The sequence below is a fragment of the Podarcis muralis genome, chromosome 9 (genome assembly GCF_964188315.1).
Source record: "Podarcis muralis chromosome 9, rPodMur119.hap1.1, whole genome shotgun sequence".
Classification (NCBI taxonomy): domain Eukaryota; kingdom Metazoa; phylum Chordata; class Lepidosauria; order Squamata; family Lacertidae; genus Podarcis; species Podarcis muralis.
The window spans coordinates 2328186-2354922 of record NC_135663.1 but is presented as its reverse complement, the minus strand read 5'-3'; the positions used below and the strand labels follow the sequence as shown (position 1 = coordinate 2354922).

Below are 26737 nucleotides of genomic sequence, written 5' to 3'. Positions count from 1 at the left end.
TGGAATGAAAGCAGGTTCTCAGGAATCGGTTTATTTGCAGTAGATCTACACCAGTTGCTCCCATAGTAGGAGGGATGGCCCCTGGGGGCATTTCTGTAGTGGAATAAGGTAAAGGCAAAGGGACCCCTGACCATTAGGTCCAGTCGTGACCGACTCTGGGGTTGCGGCGCTCATCTCGCTTTACTGGCCGAGGGAGCCGGCGTACAGCTTCCGGGTCATGTGGCCAGCATGACTAAGCCACTTCTGGCGAGCCAGAGCAGCGCACGGAAACGCCATTTACCTTCCCGCCGGAGCGGTACCTATTTATCTACTTGCACTTTGATGTGCTTTCGAACTGCTAGGTGGGCAGGAGCAGGGACCAGCAACGGGAGCTCACCCTGTTGCAGGGATTTGAACCACTTACCTGAGAGCCAGTGTGGTGTAGTGGTTAAGAGCGGTAGATTCGTAATCTGGTGAACCGGGTTCGATTCCCCGCTCCTCCACATGCAGCTGCTGGGTGACCTTGGGCCAGTCACACTTCTCTGAAGTCTCTCAGCCTCACTCACCTCACAGAGTGTTTGTTGTGGGGGAGGAAGGGAAAGGAGAATGTTAGCCACTTTGAGACTCCTTAAGGGGCGTGATAAAGCGGGATATCAAATTCAAACTCCTCCCCCTCTTCTTCTTCTTCTTCTTCTTCTTCTGATCGGTAAGCCCTAGGCTCTGTGGTTTAACCCACAGTGCCACCCGCGTTCCCTGTAGTGGGGTGCTAAGAAGCAAAGGGGCAGCCGAGGGGTTGTGGAGGTGTAAATGACTACCAGACTTTGAAAAGCTGGTATGATAGGTGCCAAACTCCCTTGGGTGCCCAAGCACCCACAAAATCCCCCACAATGGGGCCGGGCACCCACAAATTTCAGTCCCAGGGCCTTGCACGCTGCATGGCACCCACGGCTTTGGGCACCCATGGTCGTGGGGCCAAGTTGGCGCTCCTAGCTGGTATCACAGCTTCAAGTTCAGCAATGTTGTTGAATCAATCAAACTAAATAGTTTTAACTGGATTTTGAATAGACAATTAGTGAGCAATTAATTGTGACTGCTTTGGATTTTATTGTGTTATTATCTTCCTTAGTGAGTTAAGGAAACTTCTGTTATGAACGATACTTTTTATAGGGTAGAGTGGGGGACTTGTGTGTAGCCAGGATTCATTCATGCTGGGGGTGGGGGGAACAGAACCAAGTTATCCATGATGCAATTGGTTGGTTAATTAAGTAGATTGGGGGGGCAACTTCCCCTCTGCACCACCACGTGGGGGGTGACTTTTGGGAACCAAGGGGATTTTGACGAAGGAGGCGAGTAACTAAACAAACTTTAGAATAAATCTGAAGGCAGCCCTGTACAAGCAGGTTTTTAAATTTTTAATGTTTTTATATATGTTAGAAGCCGCCCAGAGTGCCTGGGGCAACCCAGTCAGCTGGGCGGGATAAAAATAATAACATTATTATTATTATTATTATTATTATTATTATTATTATTATGGAATAGGACGTCCCTATTTTCACTGGAGAAATGTTGGAGGGTATGGTATAGTATCAGTTTTATTATTATTTGCAGAATATGGATAGATACCTTTTCAAAATGAGAGCAAGAGCCTCAAGTCATACTGAGGACAATCCTAGCTGTGTTTTCCAGCATATTTATTATCAATGAAAAGTTTGGCATGCTGCAAGCCAATTTTGTGTGGTGCGGGGGGGAAAGTTTGAGAACCACTGCCCTAGAATGGTCAGTAGAAGCCAAAGGCCTGGTTCGAAAAGGAAGGTTTTCGCCTGACGTACGCAATTTTGTTTTGTTTTAGCCGCTTGCTTTTCAAATTTTATTGAATTGACCCTTCTCTTTTTAGATTGCTGCATTTGGTGTTCCTTCCATGCTATATGGAAAGGCAGGGGACAGAAGTCTTAAACAGACACAGGGAACAAGCATGCTTTCCTCAGATGCTCCTTTGAAGAAAGGGCCCTTTTGTGCAATGGATTTTGCATGAATAGCGGAATGGCAGGTGATGGTTTGACAGGCTACTTTCTGCCACGGCCCTGGTCTATAATTATCCAAAAGAGAAAGGGTGCAATATTCCTCCTCCTTTGTAAAAACAACAATAACAACCCAGTAACAATCTGTTATACGTAAGATTGAGACCCTATTAAAAGGGATGGGCATATTTCCACAAAATAACAGTGCCAAAATCTGCGGGCATCGCAGCAGAAACTAGAACGTGGTTGAGGAAAATAATATCTTTCCCCCCAAAATTTTTAAAATTAATTTTCCACATTATTAGACAAATAAACAAACACAAATCATAACTGAACTTAATCCATTGTTAATATCATAATTAAATGACTTCCTCAAATTCCCTTGACTGAATTTCATTATATATCATTGTAACGGTTTTCCAAAATAGTATTTCACAAGATTTACTTAATCCTCTTAACATCTTTATCTCTTTTCAGCTTAACTTTAAACATATTGTTTTTTAATTTCACATATTTAGATCCTTGGCCTATTATTGTTATTTTGCAAGTATTTCTATTTAATTTATCTTAGCATATTTGGATAAATAGTCTTTGAATTTCTTCCATTCTTCCTGGTGCTCCTCCTCCTTCTGGTCGCGGATTCTTCCAGTCAGGTCGGCTAGCTCCAAAAAGTCCATTATCTTCATCTGCCATTCCTCCACTGTTGGTATTTCTTGTGTTTTCCAATTCTTGGCTAATAAAATTTGAGCCGCAGTTGTGGCATACAAAGACAATCTAACATCTTTTTTGGGCAATTCCAACCCTATTATTCCAAGAAGAAAGGCCTCTGGTTTCTTAACAAATGTATATTTCAACATTTTTTTCGAGGAAAATAATATATTATTCTGATGGGGAATATGACGTGGTGGATTTCAGTCTAGGACATGTGTTTTTTATACTTCATTTGTTTTGCGTTTTACAATATGTATTGATCTATTGATTATTTATCCCAGCTTTTTCTCCAAGGACCTCCTCATTTAAAACCCACAACAACCATGTGAGGTAGGTTAGGCTGAGATAATAATAATAATATAATAATTTATTATTTATACCCCACCCATCTGGCTAGGCCAGCTGGCCAATGGTCACACAAAGTCAGCTTCATGGCTGAACGGGGTTTTGAACCCAGGACTCGCAGGTCCTAGCCTGACACTCTAACCCCTGCGGGGCCACGCTGACTCTTTATATACCTTCAATTTTTAATATATCTTTATGCACTGCAGCTTAATCTTTTAAAAGAAATATAAGCCATTTTCATAAAATAGTATACAAATTCATGAAATGGATTTTAGGGTCTGTTATAACCTCCTCCTTCTTTTGCACAAGACGTTTTATTTTATTTATTCCAAACTTTCTTGAAATTTCTTTTAAGGAACAATTGCTAAGCGTAAGGTTTTGTCTTCCAGGACAAATGCATATACAGATGTTAAGGCTTGCAGGCAGTCTTCTCCGTATGGCATCGAAACAGACTTGGAGAATTTTTTTTACATTACAGATTAAGCTCCCATCCGCAGGGTATATAATATCCTTCAGATCAAGAGCGTTGAGATAATTTCTCCATTATGGCTGCTGCGACTGAGTTGTAAGGGAGATTACGGCACCATTGTTAATAAACAATATAAATTGAGGCCATCGTCTTGAAACTCAGTATTTTAAAGCGGCTGCATCCCGTTTCAGTTTGTGCTTTTGCTGCTTTGGCAAGCTGACCCAAGAAAGGGGAGAGGCAGGAATCTAGAAACTGTTTTAAACTGTTAAGTCAGTATAATAAGTATCAGATGGGGCTGAGCTCAGTGACTTGTGAACCCCCTCTTCTAATAAATAATAATAATAATAATAAATTTTATTTATATCCCGCCCTCGCCAGGCTCAGGGCGGCTAACACCAGTAAAATTACAGTAAATACATAATAGGGGGAAAAACAAATTTAAAATACAGGTTAAAATTCAATTTAAAATGCAGCCTCATTTTAAAAGTAGCCCATAGATCAAAACCATAAGGGGAGGGAAACATAAGGGTCAGACTGAGTCCAAACCAAAGGCCAGACAGAACAGCTCTGTCTTGCAGGCCCTGCAGAAAGATGTCAAGTCCCACAAGGCCCTGGTCTCTTGTGACAGAGCATTCCACCAAGTCGGGGCCAGTGCTGAAAAGGCCCTGGCCCTAGTTGAGACCAATCTAACCACTTTGCGACTTGGGACCTCCATTTGTGGACCTTAAGGTCCTCTGCAGGGCAGACCAGGAGAGGCGGTCCCATAGGTACATGGGTATTATCCGCAAAGGCAGTCCAAGGAGAGGGTCAGAGGTGATTTCTGATAATTTGTTCCTCCAAGCGCTTTTTAGAAAGGCCAGCCCAGCTCGAAAACAGAGGCTCCTGAGCTTTGGGGGAGCCATCGGCTCCTCGGTTCCAGAAACTCGTTCCCAATGACCCCTTTCCCCCACGAAAAGCATTTATCCAGGGGGTTGGACTAGATGACCTTTGGGTTCCAACTCTACAATTCTGTGATTCTGAGAGTGACTTAAGGAAGGTCATGGAATCATAGAATTGGAAGGGACCATTCTATTCCAACCCCCTGCAATGCAGGATAATGCTATAAAATTCAAAACAGTAAAACTTAATTTTCACAGTCATTCAGACTCTTTAATTCAACAAAATGGATGTACATGATCCAGCAATAACAGCTTTTAAAAGTCTGATAGTCATTTACTCCTCCCTACTGCCCCAGTGGACGTGGGTGGCGCTGTGGGTTAAACCACAGAGCCTAGGACTTGCCGATCAGAAGGTCAGTGGTTTGAATCCCCACGATGGGGTGAGCTCCCATTGCTCGGTCCCTGCTCCTGCCAACCTAGCAATTCGAAAGCACGTCAAGTGCAAGTAGATAAATAGGTACCGCTCCGGCGGGAAGGTAAACGGCATTTCCGTGCGCTGCTCTGGTTCGCCAGAAGCGGCTTAGTCATGCTGGCCACATGACCCGGAAGCTGTACTCCGGCTCCCTTGGCCAATAAAGCGAGATGAGCGCCACAACCCCAGAGTCGGCCACGACTGGACCTAATGGTCAGGGGTCCCTTTACCTTTAATGCCCCAGTACACATAATTATATGTGTGCACCCCCTCCCAGGTAATCCCATTGCCTCCCAAGTAGTGGCACCTCCCACTTTGGGAACAACAATACAGTGGTACCTCAGGTTAAGTACTTAATTCGTTCTGGAGGTTCGTTCTTAACCTGAAATTGTTCTTAACCTGAAGCACCACTTTAGCTAATGGGGTCTCCCTCTGCCGCTGCGCCACTGAAGCATGATTTCTGTTCTCATCCTGAAGCAAAGTTCTTAACCTGAGGTACTATTTCTGGGTTAGCGGAGTCTGTAACCTGAAGCGCCTGTAACCTGAGGTACCACTGTATAAAGGAAAAGAAAGGGGTCTGGAAAAAGAGGCAGTTTTGTTCCCAAGTGCAAGTTGGACGGGCAATCTTTAAATCTGTGCTTTCAATATTCGTTTGTTCATTAAACATCTATCCCCTGCTTCCTCCCCAAGGAGCTCACACTGGCAAATACAAAAGTGATAAAATAAATAAAATAAAAACGTATTTAAACCACTTAAGAACAGTGGCAGCTGTGTCCCACTTTCTCTCTCCATGGAGCTCAATGATCTACAGCGTAGGAATCCCTGCTGAAGTTGAGAAGTGTAGTTTGTGAAGTATGAATGGGGGTGGAGATAATAGAAGGAAAGTTTTCTTACAATGCTATGCTAATACTGTACTATGATATGATACGATAATCGTTATTGTCATTGTCCCATACAGAACAATGAAATTGAAAAAATCTACATCAGACATTCAGAAACTAACAAGCCTGCTACCCCAGCTATCCCAGCCTGGTTAGCCCCCTAAAAACTCTGATACCCCATAATTAAATACAATATACTCCCACAGAGACTACCTTACACTGCGTTTAAAGCCAAAATCGCATTTGGATGAAAACTGTTTCTCAGGCGGCTAGTCCTAGTCTTTATAACCCTGGACCTTCGTCCAGAAGGCAGAAGCTGAAAGAGATCATTTCCAGGGTGCACACTATCCTGCACTATCTCTGCAGCTTTCTTATAGCACCTGGAAGCATAGATTTGATCCAAGGTGGGAAGAGTGCACCCAATTATTCTCTCCGCAGTCTTTACAACCCTGGACAGTATAGTTTTTTCCCTGACCATGCAGCTCCCAAACCACACACAGAGACCATAAGTTAATACACTAAGAAGCATTGAACTGTGGAGTGGAAAGAGATCCCCAAGGGTCATCTAGACCAACCCCTTGCAATGCAGGAACCTCAGCTAGAACATCCATGGCAGGTAATCCATTCACGTAAGGAGGCAGGATGGCCGTGAGGTTCAAATGGGCAACGGGAAGTTATTCTTCACACAATGGATATTTGACCTATGGAACTCACTGCCACAAGGGGCACTGGGTTAGGTGGCTTTTTGAAAGGGTAGGACAAATCCATGGTGAATAGGTCTGTTAATAGTTAACGGTCTGGATCCACATTTGGAGGCAGCAGTTGCTGCAAGTCACAAGGGCACCTGGTTGGCTGCAGTGAGAACAGAATGCTCGACTGGATGGACCATTGGCCTGATCCAGCAGGCTCTTCTTATTGTTGAAACCATTCCCTCATCCATGAAAAGCAGGCAGCCTCATAGTATAATCAGCTGGTCAGTGTTGACTTCAAGCTTCTCTAGGGTTACCCAGGCTTCGTTATTCTGATCAGTAGCTGATCCAAGCGGGGCTTGAAGTCCTCGTCCATCAGCTGACCAAGGGTGGCTTCAAGCACTGCTTGGGTCAGCTTGGATCTCCCTGGGCAGCGTGACTTGAACTCAGGCCCAAAATCAAAACCACTAGAATGCCTCTATTACGCAAATCCAATTGAAAAAAAACCGTAATAGGCCGTATAACAACAACTGTAAAGTTATTTACTAGAAACTACTTCTCGAAATTAGATACAGCTTCTCATAATGTCAAAATCAACATCATGACATAACGTATTAAAATGTAGCTTATACCACCGAGTCCAGCATGTACAAAATGCAATTACTATTTTGTCAGTCCCGTAGTACATTCACATTCTAATTTCTTCATCTTCTCTTGTCTTTTTCTATCTAACGTATTACAACATTAAATCATTTGAACACTGGCACTGGTAGATGCTGGCACAGGCAGACAAGACAAGGATTCCTGGTTATTCCCCTGTTTTGCCCCAAGGAGCTTCATCAGCTGTGTGTGGTTTGTTACTGTATAAAAGAGCTTGTTGTTGCTGTTGTTTAGTCGTTTAGGCATGTCTGCCTCTTCGTGACCCCCTGGACCAGAGCACGGCAGGCACTCCTGTCTTCCACTGCCTCCTGCAGTTTGGTCAGGCTCATGTTTGTAGCATCGAGAACACTGTCCCACCATCTCGTCCTCCGTCGTCCCCTTCTCCTTGTGCTTTCCCAACATCGGGGTCTTTTCCAGGGAGTCTTCTCTTCTCATGAGGTGGCCAAAGTCTTGGAGCCTCAGCTTCAGGATCTGTCCTTCCAGTGAACACTCAGGGCTGATTTCCTTCAGAATGGAGAGGTTTGCTCTTCTTGCAGTCCATGGGACTCTCCAGAGTCTCCTTCAGCACCAGAATTCAAAAGCATCCATTCTTCGGCGATCAGCCTTCTTGATGGTCCAGCTCTCACTTCCATGGAACTTATTCGTGATAAGGCCACCGCCATGCATCATGGGAACATCAGAGGATTGACAAGTGGCCTGCTGTGTGTGTGTGTGTGTGTGTGTGTGTGTGTGTGTGTGTGTGTGAGAGAGAGAGAGAGAGAGAGAGAGAGAGAGAGAGAGAGAGAGATGAGTTTGAGCTCAGGCAGCCCAATTCACCCCTTGCCACCCTAGTTTTGTTTTGCTTTTCCACCAGGCGCCTTCCGCCTTTGTTGTTTGACTTGCAGTGTGTGATTTCAGCCGGCAGATGTCCCTTTGCCTAGATGTGTCTGTTCACATCCTTGCCTTGGAGGTAGTGAAATTGTTGTTTTTCAGGGACTGGTGTCTTCACCGCTTAAGGCAGAGCTTTCCAAACTGCGTGTCATGAGGACTTGACTGCTCCCCGCACACCTCCCAGGGCTGGAAAAGGGTTAATTTAACCTCCAGTTTGCTAGTAAAATTGATTTACTGTGTCTAAAAAGTACGTTGCCAACATGAAAAGTTTGGAAAGCTTAAGGGCTCCCACTGGTGTGCAGCTGGCTGGAGCTACAGCTCATCGAAAGGCAGCATCTTACAAGAAAGTACAGGATATGTTTGCATTTTGGATAAGGGTTGTGTGAACACAGATGGAAAACCCACCTCTGGGATTGCATAAGGAGTGTGAACAGAGCCTTAGAGGAGCGTCTAAGGCCTCATTCATGCCACACATTTAAAGTGCTAGGATACTGCCAAAGATCTCTGGGAGCTGTAGTTTGCTAAGGGCGCTGAGAGGTGTCAAAAAGCCCCTCTTCCTCCTCTCACAGAACTACAATTCCCAGAGTTCCCTGGGAAGAGGCATTGCTTGCTAAACCACTCTGGGCGTTTGTGGACAGGCATTCTCAATCTCTTTTAAGCCACCACAACTGGGACGTATTTCGAGATGGCAGCAAAGCAATCTCTCTCTCTCCCGCTCATGCAATATGAACCGAACTCAATTTCCAGAGAAGTAGAATCTGCATCCCTCTCTTGCAGGAAAAGCAACCAACGGTCCTGCAGTGCCTTAAAGGCGAAGAAACGTTTATCATCACATTAGTCAAGCCAAGCGATTTATTATGGTCACAGACCAGTAATTACCCTGGCATAAGATTTCATAGACCACCGTCCACTGTATTAAATGCATGAAGCGTTCTCCTCGGTTGCAAGTCTACCACTCTCCATGGGAACGGAGGAAGAATTGTAGACAGTGAGATATCAGAGGGAAATGAGTTGCAGGAAAGTTCAGCCCAGGTAATCTTGGAATTAGTGGTTGTAGAATACAACAAACAGCCCTGCTGGCTGAAACAGAAGATGCTGGCATGGGGGATGAAATATAGTCGAGAGTGGATTTCATGCTCTTTATTCAGCTCATAGTGGTGAGGAGGAATGGAAATTCCCCCAAAATGTCTGCTTTATATACATTATTTACACAATGGGCCCCACGTGATTGGCTAATTCCGGGATTCTCCTGTAGGCCAATCAGGTTGCGGATTCACTTCCATCTGGAGCTGGATTGGGTGGCTACTGTGGACCAATCAGACTGCTGCATTCCAGATCCTATTGTTCTAGGACCAATCAGACCGCTGCATTCTGGATCCTATTCAACTCAGTACATAACACCCCTCCCCTCTAAGTTCCAGCCCGGGAGGTTGCATTCATAGTCCTCAAGGTACGCTGGCTGCCTACGTGTGTGTTGCGGCCTGGTCAGGGGTTCAGGTTCTGGCTTGTGTTCCAAGGATGCTGGCTGTGATGGGGCTGTTTGTTCTGGCCCAACCGGTTCACTCAGTCATGGCTCTGGTTCCGGTGTCCTTTCGGCCTCGCAGGTCCTCTCTGTATTTACTGATTCTGCCTCCCCTGCTGGCCCCTCCTGCTCTACGGGCCTCACTGCCCCACTGTTCCCTTGGGACTCCTCTGACCTGTCCTCCTCCTGGTTTTCTCCTGGGAATTGTCGCCGTATCTGGTCGCAATGGCGGTGCCAGCATTGCCCTCCCTCCGTTAGCACCTCGTACGACACGGGGCCAGTGACCCTGGTGACTGTGGCGGGTACCCATGCCGGGCCTGCTCCCAAATTATTTGCGTACACTGGGTCCTGGGCCACGAAGGTCCGGGGGTTCCTGCCTTCCCCCACCATCCTGAGCTCTGTCGGGGTGAAGGCGGTCCAGTCTGATCGCGAGGCTTAGGCCCATTAGTAGTTCAGCGGGGGCTCCTTAGCACAAGTAGTGTGATAAAACTCCATCATGCTGAGTCCACAGGATAGGATTGAGCTGGTTGATAAATTGCACTTTAGTAGTTTCACACTACAGTACAGTCTCACTTCAATAGGGCCACCTTACATTCAAAAAACCCAATAGAATGCCTTCCATGACAACACAACTTCCACCCTCCTTCATTCAAGGTTTTTAAAGAGACATTGGAGGGCGATCTGTCAGGGACTCTTCAGCTGTGATTCCTGCATTGCAGGGGGTTAGAGTAGATGACCCCTTGGGGTCCCTTCTATGGTTCTGTAATTCGAGGAGTGTATAGAAACTTGCAGCAGCTCATCCCTTACGGTCTCAGCTGTGGCCGATTGCCTGTTGAAAGAGACACATTGTTGCGATATGCCGGAAAGGGCATATTTCCAGCACGAGGGAGTTCCACAGCTGGGGTGTCACCACAGAGAAGGCCCAAACCCTAGCGCAGGGCTTGCCTTGCAGATCTTAAAGCTCTATTTGCACTGCAGTGCATTGCATGGACCTCTGGCTTCCAAATCTCATGCTACAATAAATGCATTGGTTGGTTATATTTATTTACTTTATAGGGATAATGGAAAAAAGAAAACAACAACAACAACAATTTATTTATACCCCGCCCATCTGGCTGGGCTTCCCCAGCCACTCTGGGCGGCTTTCAACAAAATATTAAAATACAATAGTCTGTCAAACATTAAAAGCTTCCCTAAAGAGGGCTGCCTTCAGATGTCTTCTAAAAGTCTGGTAGTTGTTTTTCTCTTTGACATCTGGTGGGAGGGCTTTCCACAGGGTGGGTGACACCACCGAGAAGGCCCTCTGCCTGGTTCCCTGTAACTTGGCTTCTCGCAGTGAGGGACCTGCCAGAAGGCCCTCAGCGCTGGACCTCAGTGTCCGGGCAGAACGATGTGGGTGAAGACACTCCTTCAGGTATACTGGACCGAGGCCGTTTAGGACTTTAAAGGTCAGCACTAACACTCTGAATTGTGCTCGGAAACGTATTGGGAGCCAAGACCGGTGTTATGTGGTCTCGTCGGTCACTCCCAGTCCCCAGTCTGGCTGCCGCGTTCTGGGTTAGTTGCAGTTTCCGGGTCACCTTCAAAGGTAGCCCCACGTAGAGCGCATTGCAGTTGTCCAAGCGGGAGATAACCAGAGCATGCACCACTCTGGCGAGATAGTCTGCGGGCAGGGAGGGTCTCATCCTGCATACCAGATGGAGCTGGTAAACAGCTGCCCTGGACACAGAATTAACCTGCGCCTCCATGGAGAGCTGTGAGTCCATTGAAAGTAAAACGGACAATATCATAATGCTGTCATACAAATCTATGGTGCAACCAGGGCTTTTTTTCAGCCGGAACTTGCTTGAACTCAGTTCCGGCACTTCTCAGTGTGGGCATCATTGCCATTATAAGAGAACAGGGCAGGTGTTCATGTTGAGTTCCTGCACCTGGGAGCAACCATATTTGAAATTGTGCACACACCTCTGGCTGCCTCACCTCAGAAAGGATATGGAGAGTTCAGAAAAGTGCCCTCAAAATGATCAAGGGGATGAAGGCCCCCCCCCCCCCATGGAGAAAGCTTGCCATATTTGGGACTTTTTAGTTTGGAGAAAAGAAGAGTTAGTGGTGACACGATAGTAGTTTATAGAATGATGCATGTCAGGGAGAAAGTGGAAAGAGAAAATATTAAAACCCACCCCACAGGAAAGTTGTCCCCCCCCTCTCATAACACCAGCTCATAGGAACCTATTTTTAGGGGGGGCAATAAAATATTTGAGGAGGCTGCCCCCCCCCCCCCAGTTTATGGGCAGTGTCATTCAAATGGTATGCATGAACTGAGTCATGTGATTGATTATGAGGGGTGGGGTTTACCTGCCTCCCCCCCCCAATATTTTATTTAAGTTGGCACCCCTTGGGGGCCCAACTCCCATCTCTTGCGGGGGCTCAGTTAGTGCCAGCGCCTTCTGTCAAGAGCTTGGGTGTAACCTCCGATGTCTCCCTTTCCATGGAGGCACAGGTTGCAGCCACAGCAAAGGTGGTATTTTTCCATCTCTGCCGTATTAAGCAGTTGGTCCCTTACCTCTCTCGCCCTGATTTCGCCACAGTGATTCATGCAGCATTCACCTCCAGGCTTGATTATTGTAACTCGCTCTACGCGGGGCTGCCCTTGAAGCTGACCCAGAAACTCCAGCAGGTGCAGAATGCCGCGGCGAGATTCCTTACGGGGTCCTTGCCGTGGGATCACATTCATCCAGCGCTTTACCAACTGCACTGGCTCCTGATGGAGTACAGGGTCAGGTTTAAGGTGCTGGTTTTGACCTTTAAAGCCCTATGCAGCCTAGGACCCACATACCTACAGGACCGCCTCTCCTGTTATGTCCCGTGGAGGACCTTAAGGTCCACAAATGACAACACTTTGGAGGTCCCAGGTCGCAAGGTGGTTAGACTGGTCTCCACTAGGGTCAGGGCCTTTTCAGTACTGGCCCCGACTTGGTGGAACGCTCTGTCACAAGAGACCGGGGCCCTGCAGGACTTGACATCTTTCCCCAGGGCCTGCAAGGCAGAGCTGTTCCGCCTGGCCTTTGGTTTGGACTCAGTCTGACCCTTCTGTTTCCCTCCCCTTATGGTCTTGATCTATGAGCTACTTTTAAAATGCATTTTAAATTGCATTTTAACCTGTATTTTAAATTGGGGTCCCCCCCCCATTATGTTTTTACTGTGATTTTATTGGTGTTAGCTGCCTTGAGCCTGGCTCTGGCCAGGGAGGGCGGGGTATAAATAAATTTATTTATTTTTGTTTTATTTATTTATTCGTGGACATCAAAGGAAGCTGAAAATTGGAAGGTTCAGGACAGATAAAAGAAAGTACAGGCAGAGGAAGCACAGAGTTAATCTATGGAACTCCCTCCCACAAGAGGCAGGGATGTCCAGCAACATTAAAAGAGGATTAGACAAAGTCTGTCATCCACAGCTGGAGGCAGCCATGCTTCTGAGCACCAGTTCCTGGAAACCACAGGAGGGGAGAAGGTGGTCTTGCGTTCGAATCCTGCTTGCAGGTTCCCCAGGTTCAGACCCTGTGAGAACAGGGTGCTGAACTAGATGGGCCGCTGGCCTGATCCGGCGTGGGCTGCTCTCCTTTTCCGATGACCTCCCCTCAAGGCTCTGCCTTTGCTTTCGCCCCCAGATGCCAAAGGGACCATCCGGGAGATCGTCCTTCCCAAAGGTCTGGACCTGGACCGGCCGAAGAGGACCAGGACTTCTTTCACCGCTGAGCAGCTCTACCGGTTGGAGCTGGAGTTTCAGCGCTGCCAGTATGTGGTGGGCAGAGAGAGGACGGAACTCGCCCGGCAGCTCAACCTCTCCGAGACGCAGGTAAAGGATGGGTGCCTTTGCTGAAGACAGCATCACTCTTTTCCGCCCCACACTCTGATTCTTCCCTTACTCCCTTTCATTCTCTCTTCCTCCTCCATTCTCATTTTCTCTCTCTCTCTCTCTCTCTCTCTGAAATATACTCGGAGTCCTGGAGTGATTTCAAGCTCCTTATTTCCCCCCCCATAATAATATTTATTATTTTCCATACATAGACATAACAAAAAAAAAGTTGACAATAATAAAGGAAAAAGACTGAAACAGAAAAAAGAAAAAGAAAAAAGAATATAGAACATAAAATACAACAAATCATCACTACACTAACACTTAATTAATTAGTTAAGATCCATCTTCATAAACATATTATTTGACTTCCTCAAATCTCTTCCATCTGAATTTCTTAGTAATTATATATAGCAGTTTCCAATATCATTGTTTCATAAAACCATATCACAGTCATAATCATATTTCCTAACTGTTCTTATTGTACATTTTCTTATTTATATATTTAATCCTAATTTAATCCTAGGCCTAATTAATTCTTTCGAGTGATTACATATCTTTAATATTACAATATTTATTCAAATAGTCTTTAAATTTCTTCCAGTCTTCTTGGTGTTCCTCTTCTTTCTGGTCGTGGATTCTCCCGGTGAGATCAGCCAGCTCCATAAACTCCATCTTCATCTGCCGATTTCAAGCTCTTTATTGTAGCTTGTAAAACAGTGATTGAATTGCCCCCCAAACCTCAGGCTTTTATAATAATAATAATAATAATAATTTATTATTTATACCCCGCCCACCTGGCTGAGTTTCCCCAGCCACTCTGGGCGACTCCCAATCGAGTGTTAAAAACAATACAGCATTAAATATCTTTTAAAGATAGGATAGGAAAATATCCTTTAAAGATAGGATAGCTGCTTATTTCCTTCACATTTGAAGGGAGGGTGTTCTCAGGGTGGGCACCACTACCAAGAAGGCCCTCTGTCTGGTTCCCTGTAACCTCACTTCTCGCAATGAGGGAACCGCCAGAAGGCCCTCGGCGCTGGACCTCAGTGTCTGGGTAGAACGATGGGGGTGGAGATGCTCCTTCAGGTCTACTGGGTCGAGGCCATTTAGGGCTTTAAAGGTCAGCACCAACACTTTGAATTGTGCTCAGAAAACGTACTGGGAGCCAATGCAGATCTCTCAGGACCGGTGTTATGTGGTCCTGGCGGCCACTCCCAGTCACCAGTCCAGCTGCTGCATTCTGAATTAATTGCCGTTTCCGGGTCACCTTCAAAGGTAGCCCCACGCAGAGCGCATTGCAGTAGTCCAAGCGGGAGATAACTAGAGCATGCACCACTCTGGTGAGACAGTCCACGGGCAGGAAGGGTCTCATCCTGCGTATCAGATGGAGCTGGCAGACAGCCGCCCTGGACACAGAATTAACTTGCACCTCCATGGACAGCTGTGAGTCCAAAATGACTCCCAGGCTGTGCACCTGGTCCTTCAGGAGCACAGTTACCCCATTCAGGACCAGGGAATCCCCCACACCCACCCGCCCCCTGTCCCCCCAAAACAGTACTTCTGTCTTGTCAGGATTCAACCTCAATCTGTTAGCTGCCATCCATCCTCCAACTGCCTCCAGGCACTCACACAAGAGCCTCTCTTATATACATTATTTACACAATGAATCCCATCTGATTGGCTGATTCTGCTTCCCTCCTGGAGCCTGATTGGTCTTTTCCTGCAGGCCAATCAGTTGTTGCATTCTAGGATCCTACTTGCCTATTGTTCTAGGATCCAAGCTTAGTACACAACACACACACACACACTCTCTCAGCTTTCATGACACAATGGGCCTCCTTTGTCTTATTTTGAGCTTTAGCAAGCAACAGATGTCGCTTTGACTGCATCAGTACCCGCAAGACACTCAGCATGAGTCACCCCAGGCAGGAAACTTGAGTCATGTGGCTGTGTGGTGTAATGGTTAGAGAATGCTGGGCCAGGACTTGGGAGAGACCAGGGGGAGGGGAATTCTGTTCGGTCACAGAGATGCTGTATAAAAAGCATCTTTTTTAGTGTCCCAAGCCCCTAGCACTGGAAGCATGTCCTGAGGGCTGAGTCCTGTGGTGCCCAAAAGCAAATGAGCTTCTGGATCTTGCAAAATACTTGGAATCCTACAATTGTAGAGTTGGAAGGGAGCACCAAAGGTCATCTAGTCCAGCCCCTGCAATACAGGGACCACAGCTAAGCAATCCCTGACTTATGGCCATCCAACCTCTGTTTCCAAATGAAGAAGAGTCCATTACTTTCCGAGGGAGTCCATTCCACTGTCAAACAAGCTCCCCGCCCCCCTAATGTTCAGTCAGAATCTCCTTTCTTGTCATTTGAATCCATAATGATAATAATAATTTATTATTTATACCCTGCCCATCTGGCTGAGTTTCCCCAGCCACTCTGGGCGGCTCCTAATCGAATGTTAAAAACAATACAGCATTAAATATTAAAAACTTCCCTAAACAGGGCTGCCTTCAGATGTCTTTTAAAAATAAGATAGCTGCTTATTTCCTTGACATCTGATGGGAGGGCGTTCCACAGGGCGGGCGCCACCACCAAGAAGGCCCTCTGTCTGGTTCCCTGTAACTTCACTTCTCGCAATGAGGGAACTGCCAGAAGGCCCTCGGAGCTGGACCCATAGCTGTCAACTTTCAGATTTGAAAATAAGGGATCAGCAGCCTCACCTGTCCCAGAGACAGTCTACGGGATATCTAACAATCCAGGATAGCAGCGGGAAGCAGCGGGAAACAGCGCTGGAATAAGGGAATTTCCCGCAAAGAAAGGGAAGCTATGGCTGGACCTCAGTGTCTGGGCTGAACGATGGGGGTGGAGACGCTCCTTCAGGTATACAGGACCGAGGCCGTTTAGGACTTTAAAGGTCAGCACCAACACTTTGAATTGTGCTCGGAAACGTATCCATTGGTTCAGGTCATCGCCTTGGGAGCAGCAGAAAACAAGCTTGCTCCATTTCCCGTGTGAGAGCCCTTCAGATATTTGAAGGTGGTTCTCATCACCCCAGTCTTCTCTTCCCCCAGGCTAAATATCCTCAATGCCCTTAAACGTAAGGCATGCTCTCCATCCCCTTTTATCACTTTGAGGAAGAAGCAAAAGGCCCCATCTCACTGTGGCACCAAACACATTTGCAAGATGTTTTGCTGTCTGAGGACAGTAGAACACTTAGAGCATGGGTAGGCAACCTAAGGCCCGGGGGCCGGATGTGGCCCGATTGTCTTCTCAATCTGGCCCATGGACAGTCCAGGAATCAGCATGTTTTTACATGAGTAGAATGTGTCCTTTTATTTCAAACGCATCTCTGGGTTATTTGTGGGGCGTAGGAATTTGCTCATCCCCCCCCAAAAAAATATAGTCTGGCCCACCGCATGGTCTGAGGGACGATGGACCGGCCCACAGCTGAAAAAGTTTGCTGACCCCTGACTTAGAGCCACCCGTTCTACATAGCGTAGTGAATCCTACCGTAGTTCAGTACAAGCAATGGGGCACTGTGCTGCACCCTAGGGAGACCAGCAGGGTAGAGGACAAGGTACAGCTACCTTCTCCAACAAAAGGGTCTGGTCAGAGAGCTCAGGAGGAAGAGACTCCCAGCCTTTGGTGCCTGGGGCAGTTGGGTCACTCTGCCTAATGGTAGGAACTGCCCTCTGCATTTTTGCATGTAGTAAGTCCTCAGCTGCATCCCTGGCAGAACCAGGGATTTATTTTTGTTGATTGCTTATTCACATGCCAGTTTTTCCTCCAGGGAGCTCAAGGCAGCACACATGGTTCTCTCCCTCCCAGTATGTTTCCACCCCCATCGTTCAGCCCGGACACTGAGGTCCAGCGCCGAGGGCCTTCTGGTGGTTCCCTCCCTGCAAAAAGCCAAGTTACAGGGAACCAGGCAGAGGGCCTTCTTGGTGGTGGCACCCGCCCTGTGGAACGTCCTCCCACCAGATGTCAAAGAGAATAACAACTACCAGACTTTTAGAAGACTTCTGAAGGGAAGTTTTTAATGTATGACATTTTAATGTATTTTTAATCTTTGTTCGAAGCCGCCCAGAGTGGCTGGGGAAACCCAGCCAGATGGGCGGGGTACAAATAAATTATTATTGTTGTTGTTGCTGTTGTTGTTCTCCCTCCTTATTTAACCCCCACAACAACCCTGCCAGGTAGGTTAGGCTGAGAGGCGTGACAGGCCCAAGGTCACCCTGTGAGCTTCATAGCCAAGAGGACTCTGGTTTCCCAGGTGCTGGTCCGTAACTCTAACCACTATACCATGCTGGATGATGGAGGGGGTGGCCCTGGAGAGATGCTTCCAGGCAGAATGTGACTCTAGTCAGCTGAGCAGCCCCAAGCTGGCAGAAGTCACGTTCTGATGATGTCGGAGCAGCTTATTTTATTTATAGCTGCACAACGAAGTCTGCTCTGTTAAAAATTAATCGCAATAATAGCAATTAACAATTCATTACCATGAGCAACGGAGATGATGGAATGACACTTTGCATCTTTCACACACCCCGTGGCATCATAGATGGCAAAACTCCCGCAATGTGGAAAAGGCTTTCATGCAGGACTTGCTCTGAAATCTGCACTCAGACCATCGCCCTGGACAAGCAGGAACTTGGCTGCTTCGTCATGTGCGGAAAACGTGCAGCTTCTTAAAGCATCTTTATGTAGATAAGAGCCAAATAGCAGGCAGGTACAGATCTACTTGCAGATTTCATGTGACTCGATGGGCGTCTGCGTAGGAACGTATGGCAGGTTTTGGACGTTCTGATCATAAGAATATAAGCCAAGCCTGGTTGGAACATGGGACAAGAACGGCTTATGGGCCAGTAACTGGCTGAGGATCAGGAGGAAGAGAATTTGGGCATCTCCAGATTGCAGGACCTCTCCCCCCCCCTTTTCTTTTTCTTCTTTTTTTTGCTGCGGGAGTGGGGGATATATTCTGCAATATGTCATGGATGCAATAATACAAATGCATTAGTGGTGGATTAATACTGACTCATCCACACTACATTCCACTTTATTAGTTGCTCTGTGACACTCCCCCAAGGTTATTGCGCTGTTGCCTCCTGGAGGGGCTCTTTTGCACTGTAGCACAGCAAAAAAATAAGCTGGAACATTTATGGTAGAAAAGGTTATGGGTTTTCGGCAGCAAGTTAAGAGAAAAGCATTGATTGGAAACAAAGCAGTACGACGACCACTCTGAAATGGTTGCAGTCACAAACATATTGAAAATGATGTTGCGTATAACCAGCCTAGGGTTACAGGACGTCTGGGTGGGTGAGAATGTATTTAATTGAAGAGGAGGAGCTGGCTGCAAATTATAGGATAGGCATTCTGGGTTCTGCCCTCCTTTGTTCCCCTCTCCCAAGTAACCTCCATCTCCAGAGGTCTCCTCCTGTAATATCACCAGGCTTCAGGTTTGGGCCCTGAAATCTCGGGGTCTGGGCTGCTCCAGACCTGGCAAGCCTAAACCACCCTGATCTCATCATGAGCACAAATAATCATGAATGCATGATAAATGGGCACCCAGAGGGACCGTAGGAATAAATGGACAGTACTCACAGCTCTGCTGGATCAGGCTAAAGGCCCACACAGTCCAGCATCCTGGACCAGGCCAGATACCTATGGGAAGCCCACGAGGAGCACCTGAGTGCAACAGTGGTGTAAGAAGTGGGGTCTCTCAAGGGGCCTGAACTGGAACTGTTAACTTGCTCATGAATGACCCTGGAGTCAGGGGTGAGCTGTGAGGTGGCCAGGCATGCTGATGACCCCCAAATTGTTCAAGGTGGTAAGAAGAGAAAAGGGACCGCAAGGGGCTCCGAAAGGATCTCTCTCAAGTGGGTGAAAGGGCATTAAAAGGGCAAATGTGGTTCAATTGGGAAGAAAGTTCCCATCAGGACAAACACCCCTATTATCTCAAATAGACACTGATCAGGTCTGAGCTGGCAGTGACTGACCAGGTCTGGGTGGACAGCTCAGTGAAAACGTCAACCCAGTGCATTGCAGCTGTGGAAAATTCCAAAATACTGGAGTGTTAGAAAAAGTTCAGAAAAGGGCAAGCGAGGTTGTTGTTGTGATGGTGGCACTAGGGGCCCGACGGACCGAGAGGACGACTGACAGGCCGGCCCCTCCCTTCCTTCACCCGCACTGGCGCCATGAAGTGGATGTTCAAGGAGGACCACACGCTGGAGCACCGCTGCGTGAAGCCCACCAAGATCCGGGCCAAGTCCCCTGACCACGTCCCGCTGATCATTGAGAAGGTCTTGGGCTCTCAGATTGTGGACACTGACAAGCGGAAGTACCTGGTTCCATCTGACATAACTGTGGCTCAGTTTATGGGGATCATCCGGAAGAGGATTCAACTGCCGTCTGAGAAGGCAATATTCCTTTTTGTAGACTGTCCCACAATCCAGCCTGACAATGGGGCAGCTTTACGAGAAGGAGAAGGATGAGGATGGCTTCCTGTATGTGGCCGATAGTGGAGAAAACACCTTTGGCATCTGATTGCATCTCCTTCCCTCTTGTGTCTCGTAAATAGCCTCTTGTTTGTGATCATGACCCCGGGGCACATCCTGCATCTATCACTGGGTTGATTTAATATATGGATAGATTTTTGTTAGCCTGGTAATTTGCTGTTGTTTAGTCGTTTAGTCGTGTCCGACTCTTCGTGACCCCCTGGATCAGAGCATGCCAGGCACTCCTGTCTTCCACTGCCTCCCGCAGTTTGGTCAAACTCATGTTGGTAGCTTCGAGAACACTGTCCCACCATCTCGTCCTCTGCCGTCCCCTTCTCCTTGGGCCCTCCATCTTTCCCAGCATCAGGGTCTTTTCCAGGGAGTCTTCTCTTCTCATGAGGTGGCCAAAGTCTTGGAGCCTCAGCTTCAGGATCTGTCCTTCCAGTGAGCACTCAGGGCTGATTTCCTTCAGAATGGAGAGGTTTGATCTTCTTGCAGTCCATGGGACTCTCAAGAGTCTCCTCCAGCACCATAATTCAAAAGCATCCATTCTTCGGCGATCAGCCTTCTTTATGGTCTAGCTCTCACTTCCATACATCACCACTGGGAAAACCATGGCTTTAACAATACTGATCTTTGTTGGCAAGGTGATGTCTCTGCTTTTTAAGATGCTGTCTAGGTTTGTCATTGCTTTTCTCCCAAGAAGCAGGCGTCTTTTAATTTCATAGCTGCTGTCACCATCTGCAGTGATCATGGAGCCCAAGAAAGTAAAATCTCTCACTGCCTCCATTTCTTCTCCTTCTGTTTGCCAGGAGGTTATGGGACCAGTGGCCATGATCTTAGATTTTTTGTTGTTGTTGAGCTTCAGACCATATTTTGCGCTCTCCTCTTTCACCCTCATTAAAAGGTTCTTTAATTCCTCCTCACTTTCTGCCATCAAGGTTGTGTCATCTGCATATCTGAGGTTGTTGATATTTCTTCCGGCAATCTTAATTCCGGCTTGGGATTCATCCAGCCCAGCCTTTCGCATGATGAATTCTGTATATAAGTTAAATAAGCAGGGAGACAATATACAGCCTTGTCGTACTCCTTTCCCAATTTTGAACCAATCTGTTGTTCCATATCCAGTTCTAACTGTAGCTTCTTGTCCCACATAGAGATGTCTCAGGAGACAGATGAGGTGATCAGGCACTCCCATTTCTTTAAGAACTTGCCTGGTAATTTATGAAAGTTTTATTTCCCCATTGCACATTGTACTCATAGCTGTAAATTCCATAGTCTCTCTACTATGGGACACATATACTGACATTATTTAAATACTGAAGCCAGGTAGCTGAGGAATTAAAGTGAGCGGGGGATTTTGAAATGGTTTGACTAATTATTAATTATTACAGTTTCATAGTAAGGGCGCTTCTAGATTGTTCCAAACAGTCTCAAGATGCTAATATGTTGATTTTGGCTAGTGTCTTCCTCTTGATGAATTTTGCTAGAGGAAACTGATTAAAATTCCTCTCACAAAAGAAAAAGAAAAAGACAAGCGAAATGACCAAGCAGCGACTCTCCTATGGACAGCTAAGCCTACCCCAACCTTTGACCTAGAAGCCCAGTTTCCCAGAACCTGCCTCTGTCTGTCTGTATCTCTGTGGTGGGGAATTGCGGAGAGGGCTAGCTGTCCTTGAACTCGGATCCCAGCCCAAGGTGCAACGCCTGCGCCCCCTCCCCACCGGATCCGGGGCTTGAGCAAACACTTCCTTTGAACGCCTCTGCTCACACAAACTGGCCTTTTCACATGCCGATCAAAGCAGGCTTGGGAGCCTTGCAATTACGGCCGACGCTGTTTGGGGTTGCAGTTCCAGCTTTTGTTTCTCCCGAAGCCGGGAGAAAATGCGCTAGGGCTGCCTCTCCCTCTGTGTGTGTATTATTTGTGCGATGGGGGTCATTTCAGAGCGCCCCCAGCTCCATCTCCTCCCCCCTCCCACGATGGCTGATGTGGTTTTATTCCTCCACCCAGGCCCAGTTAATTGAGGGGATGGGGAAAGTAGGGTGAAAGGGGGGAGATTCAGAGCTGGGCTGCTGATGGAAATAATTATACGCCCAGCCTTTCTCTCCAGTTCCCCCGGATGCCTAATTAAGTCTTCTCACTCTGACAAGACCCTTTCTAAAAAATAAAATAAATGTCTCCGGAGCCTGCTTTTGTCATTGCGACGACAACAAAAAAGGAGAAACGCCAGACTGGAGCTGGCAGCCTCTGCCTTGGTTTGCCTTAAGACAATGAGCTGCAGGTGGCTTTCTCCCTCCTCTCCCAATCAGGGCCCCCAGGTGATGCCCAGAACGCCAAATGTGTTTTCCTTTCTTCGAGCGAGAGGCGATGGGCGGCGTGAGGCCACTAAATGTGTTGAGAGAGAGCCAAGGAGGCAGGAACAGAAGCCGTCGCCAGCAGTGTAGAAGCCAAACCGCCCAGCTCATGCTGGGAAGAACAGAAGAGGAGAGCCCGCTGGATCAGGCCATTGGGGGCGCACCAAGTCCAGCATCCTGTTCTCTCAGTGGCCCACCACCAGACGTCTGTGGGGAACCCGCCAGAGCGCTCTCTTCTCCTGTGGTCTCCCGCAACAGCCAAGGGCAGGCAAGAATGTTTCAATTCCCAGGCTTGATTCTCAAGAGTCACCAGGTTGGTGGCCCGGAGCCAGAAATAAAGGCCTGCGGATTAGCTGCCAGGTGAAATGGTGTGATTCCTTGCATTTGAAGTCTACTCCAGGGGGAAGAGGTTCTCCATAGATGGGTCAGATGCCCTTTAATCCAGGAAATTAAGTTTGAAAGTTGCTGTTGAGTTCGGGTCATGTTTGCAGGCTTCCGGTAGGGATCTGGTTGGCCGCTGTGAGGAGAATAATAATAATAATAATAATAATAATAATAATAATAATAATAATAATTTATACCCCACCCATCTGGCTGGGTTTCCCCAGCCACTCTGGGCGGCTTAAACAAAACACTAAAATACAATAACCTATTAAACATTAAAAGCTTCCCTAAACAGGGCTGCCTTTAGATGTCTTCTAAAAGTTTGGTAGTTATTTTTCTCTTTGACATCTGGTGGGAGGGCGTTCCACAAGGCAGGCGCCACCACCGAGAAGGCCCTCTGCCTGGTTCCCTGTAACTTGGCTTCTCGCAGAAGGCCCTCGGCACTGGACCTCAGTGTCTGGGCAGAACGATGCGGGTGGAGACGCTCCTTCAGGTATACTGGACCGAGGCCGTTTAGGGCTTTCAAGGTCAGCACCAACACCCTGAATTGTGCTCGGAAACATACTGGGAGCCAGTGTAGGTCTTTCAAGACCGGTGTTATATGGCCTTGGCGGCCGCTCCCAGAGAACAGGATGTTGGACCAGATGGGCAATTGGCCTGATCCAGCAGGCCTCTTCGTATGGCCTTCGGTTCATCCTGACTGCGCCACTCACCAACCTCCCCCCCCCATTCCTCTCTCCCATGTATCTAACCCCCTAGGCAGCGGTTCTCAACCTGTGGGTCCCCAGATGTTGTTGGACTACAACTCCCATCATCCCTGAGCTCTGGCCTTGCTCGCTAGGGATGATGGGAGTTGTAGTCCAACAACACCTGGGGACCCACAGGTTGAGAACCGCTGCGAGCTTCCCCTTCTCACCCCACACAACTGCTAAGCTGACTTTTCCTCTTCCCAATCCCCTTTCTACATGCAAATCCGGGATTGTGACGTGGCGTTACCAACCCACCAATAGGGGCTGCGCTCTTACTTCATGCAAATCTAGGATTGTGACGTAGCACTGCAAATCCTCCAATGGGGGCTGCGTGATGACCGCCTTACGTTTTTATGTATATAGGAAGAAACGTACCGGTCTCATCAAGGAATCTCATTGGGGAAGGGCCATAATTCAGTGTGAAATCCAGAAGGTCTCAGTCATGGGAATGGAAAAAGCTGCCTTATACTCATTCAGATCATTGGTCCACCAGGATCGTCCACAGTTTGAATCCAGGAGATCCTTCCTTCAGGGCAGAGGCTCTGACACTGAGCCATGGCTCTTCCCATCTTCAGTTGGGGCTGGGAATGTCCCCTGCCTGAAACCTTAGAGGGCCTGTGCATAGGGGAAAGTGTTTTCTCCCTCTTTAATAACATCTGAACCCGCAGACGTCCCACGAAGCTGAATGTTGGAAGAGCGGGACTGATGAAAGGAAGTCTGTTTGGTGTTCAACATCATGCCCTGATTTCCTCCTCTCTCAGGCCGGTTGGCACTTGACAGAAATCTCCACTTAGCCACTCTTGTGCTGTCCAAGTGGTGGGCTTCCCCTCTTCCCCTCGGGGGGTGTTTGTGTGGCCCAGTCCATTTGAAACACAAGTTGTGTCTTTAGAGCATCTTCCTTGGCTCCCGCCTCTCTCCTCTTCCGCCATCACTCGCCCTTTCTGGAGTCTCTTACAATCCTCTTTAGACCTCGTTGAGTCACTCAGATTAGTGTCGCCCAAGCCCTATTTATAGCATCGCAAATCCCAGAAGCAACGGTGTTTTTGCCACTGACTCGTCGGGCTGCTGGCTGCTCTGTATCCAGAAGGCCTGGTACATGGAACGCAAACCCCCAGTTTCATGGAGATTTACTTAATTGCTGGTTTTTTTTCTTTCTTCTTCTTTTTTTATTATTTATAAATTTTATTGGTAATTTTATTTACAACATAACATAACCCCCCCCCCAATACAGAAATCCACCCTCAATAAACGTGAACATAACATACAATGAGCATAACATACAACAATATAAACAACCAAATAAAAGACTTCCTTTATCCTGTATCTGGCCTCCTTATTTACTTCTTATAAGCTGTTTCCTTTATGAGTAATTATTAAGATTTTTCTAATTATAACTTAAATATCCACAAAGTCTCCAATTAGGAGCGGCAAGGATCCTAATTGCTAAAAACTGGGAAAAAGAAACTGTGCCAACAAAAAGGGAATGGCAAGACAAACTGTTAGAGTATATTGAACTGGCTAGATTAACAGAGCCAATTAGAGATCACACTAGACAAGAGTTTCAAAAGGCATGGGGAAAATGCAGAGAATACTTCACAAAACAGTGCCCTAAAATACATACCTGGACTTGTTTCAGTTAATCGTTGAACTTTATACGCTGCTTGATTGCAAAAACAACCACCACCGCCACTTCAAAGCGGTTCGCAAAAAGGATAAAACAATAAAATTATAAATAGGAAAAAATGGAAGCAATAATTTAAGACATCTGAAAAGTTAAAATAGCAATAGTCTAAGGCGGCCATGGAGGTGGTGCAAGGAGTGGAGGCCAGGCACCCAGGGGCACCCACAGCAAACATTTTGTGGGGGCCTGGGTCTCCAGGAGATGGCACCAGTGGCTCCATCTTCCCTAACAGACCTCCCCCCCCCAGATTAGATGGCCACAAATTTAGATGACTTCAGCAGCTCAGCAGAGATAGCACTGCGCAAACAGAAGTGTCAGGAGAGGCTATGTGGGCACATTTACTAGCAGTTTATTCAGCGTACATCAGGACAAAAGGAAACATGTCTGATCCCCTTCGTGTCCAAAGCAAAGCGGCAAAAGCTATACACAAACAGAAGTTCCCAGCAAGCTGTGCTGGAGTGTAAACAGGCATGTGACATACAACAATTCCACACGTCTGTCCTTAAGGTGGAAAGGAATATCCCAACAATGTGTTGTGCCCTGACCGAAAACTGCCCATGGCCTCTATCTCTCCTGCCAGCTGACTAGTGTTGACCGGATTCAACATGGGTGCTGCTGTGTGACCTCCTCTCACCTCTCTCTCTCTCTCTCTCCCTTCCCAGGTCAAGGTCTGGTTCCAGAACCGCCGCACCAAACAGAAGAAAGACCAGAGCAGGGACTCAGAGAAGCACGCCACTTCCACCTCGGAGTCCTTCGCCACCTGCAACATCCTGAGACTCTTGGAGCAGGGGAGGCTCCTGTCGGTTCCCGGGGGGCCCCCCAGCCTGCTCTCCCCTGCCCCCAACCCCGTCGGCAACCCCTCCGGAAACGGGTCCTCGATGGGCGCGTCAGGGAACACTTCGCCAGGCCTGGGTGGCGGGGGCAGCCCTCCGGGGACGGGGGCCTTCAGCTTGCAGGTCCCCTCGCTGGCCGCCCCCTCGGCGTCCCCTCGGCTGCCGGCGGCCCCTCTTTGCTTTGGCAGCCCTTTGCTGGGGACCCTCCACGATCTCCCCGGCGGATACGCACTGGGCACCTCCGCCTTTGAGCCTTACACGCGGCTGGAGAGGAAAGACAGTGGTGCGCTAGCCAGCAAGAAGCCGAGCCCTTAAAGAAGAGAGATGATTAACGACAATTCATTCATTAATTAATAATAACGACGACGAAGAGAAGTGTCAAAAAGGACGCCCCCCACGTCACCGTCCCCCTGACCGCCCGTCCTCCCACCCCACCTCACACTGAGTCCCACGCACCCAACCCCCACCAGGGGCTTCTCTTTCGCAAGGGTGTGTGTGTGTGTGTGTGCGCGTGTGTGTTCGAAGACTGTTTACCAAATGTCAACCATGTGATGTGTGCCTCTGCGTGCGTGCCTGGGTGTGTGTGCGTGTGTGTGCTCCTTTCACGGAAATTAAACGACATCGACAGACAAAGCTGGCTTGGTATGGTGACTCCTTTGGCAGGGGCGACTGGACATACACCGGGTTCAGAGGGTCGTAGAGCTGGGTGGTGGCGGCGGGGTGAGGGGTACCCAAGGATCATCAAGTCCAACCCCCTGCAAAATGGGGGGGGGAGGGAAGAGGCAACTTTACCCAAATGAGGAAGTTGGTAAAAAAGAAGTTGAGAGGCAAAGCCATTGGGGTCAAATCACTCCAAAAGGCTGTTGTTGTTGTTTAGTTGTGTCCGACTCTTCGT

The 26737-nt window shown here is 47.7% G+C and overlaps 1 protein-coding gene and 1 pseudogene across 1 annotated transcript in view; both read left to right on the top strand.

Moving 5' to 3' along the window:
• VAX2 (ventral anterior homeobox 2) overlaps positions 1-26475 on the top strand; it is a 58585-nt gene extending 32110 nt beyond the window's left edge. The window contains exons 2-3 of the mRNA XM_028744470.2: positions 13162-13349; positions 25672-26475. Of these exons, the coding sequence (XP_028600303.2) occupies positions 13162-13349; positions 25672-26157 (674 nt within the window). The 3' untranslated portion in view covers positions 26158-26475. The remainder of the gene's footprint in view (positions 1-13161; positions 13350-25671) is intronic.
• Positions 17614-20006, top strand: LOC144328827 (gamma-aminobutyric acid receptor-associated protein-like 2 pseudogene; annotated as a pseudogene).
• Positions 26476-26737: the final 262 nt, after the last annotated feature.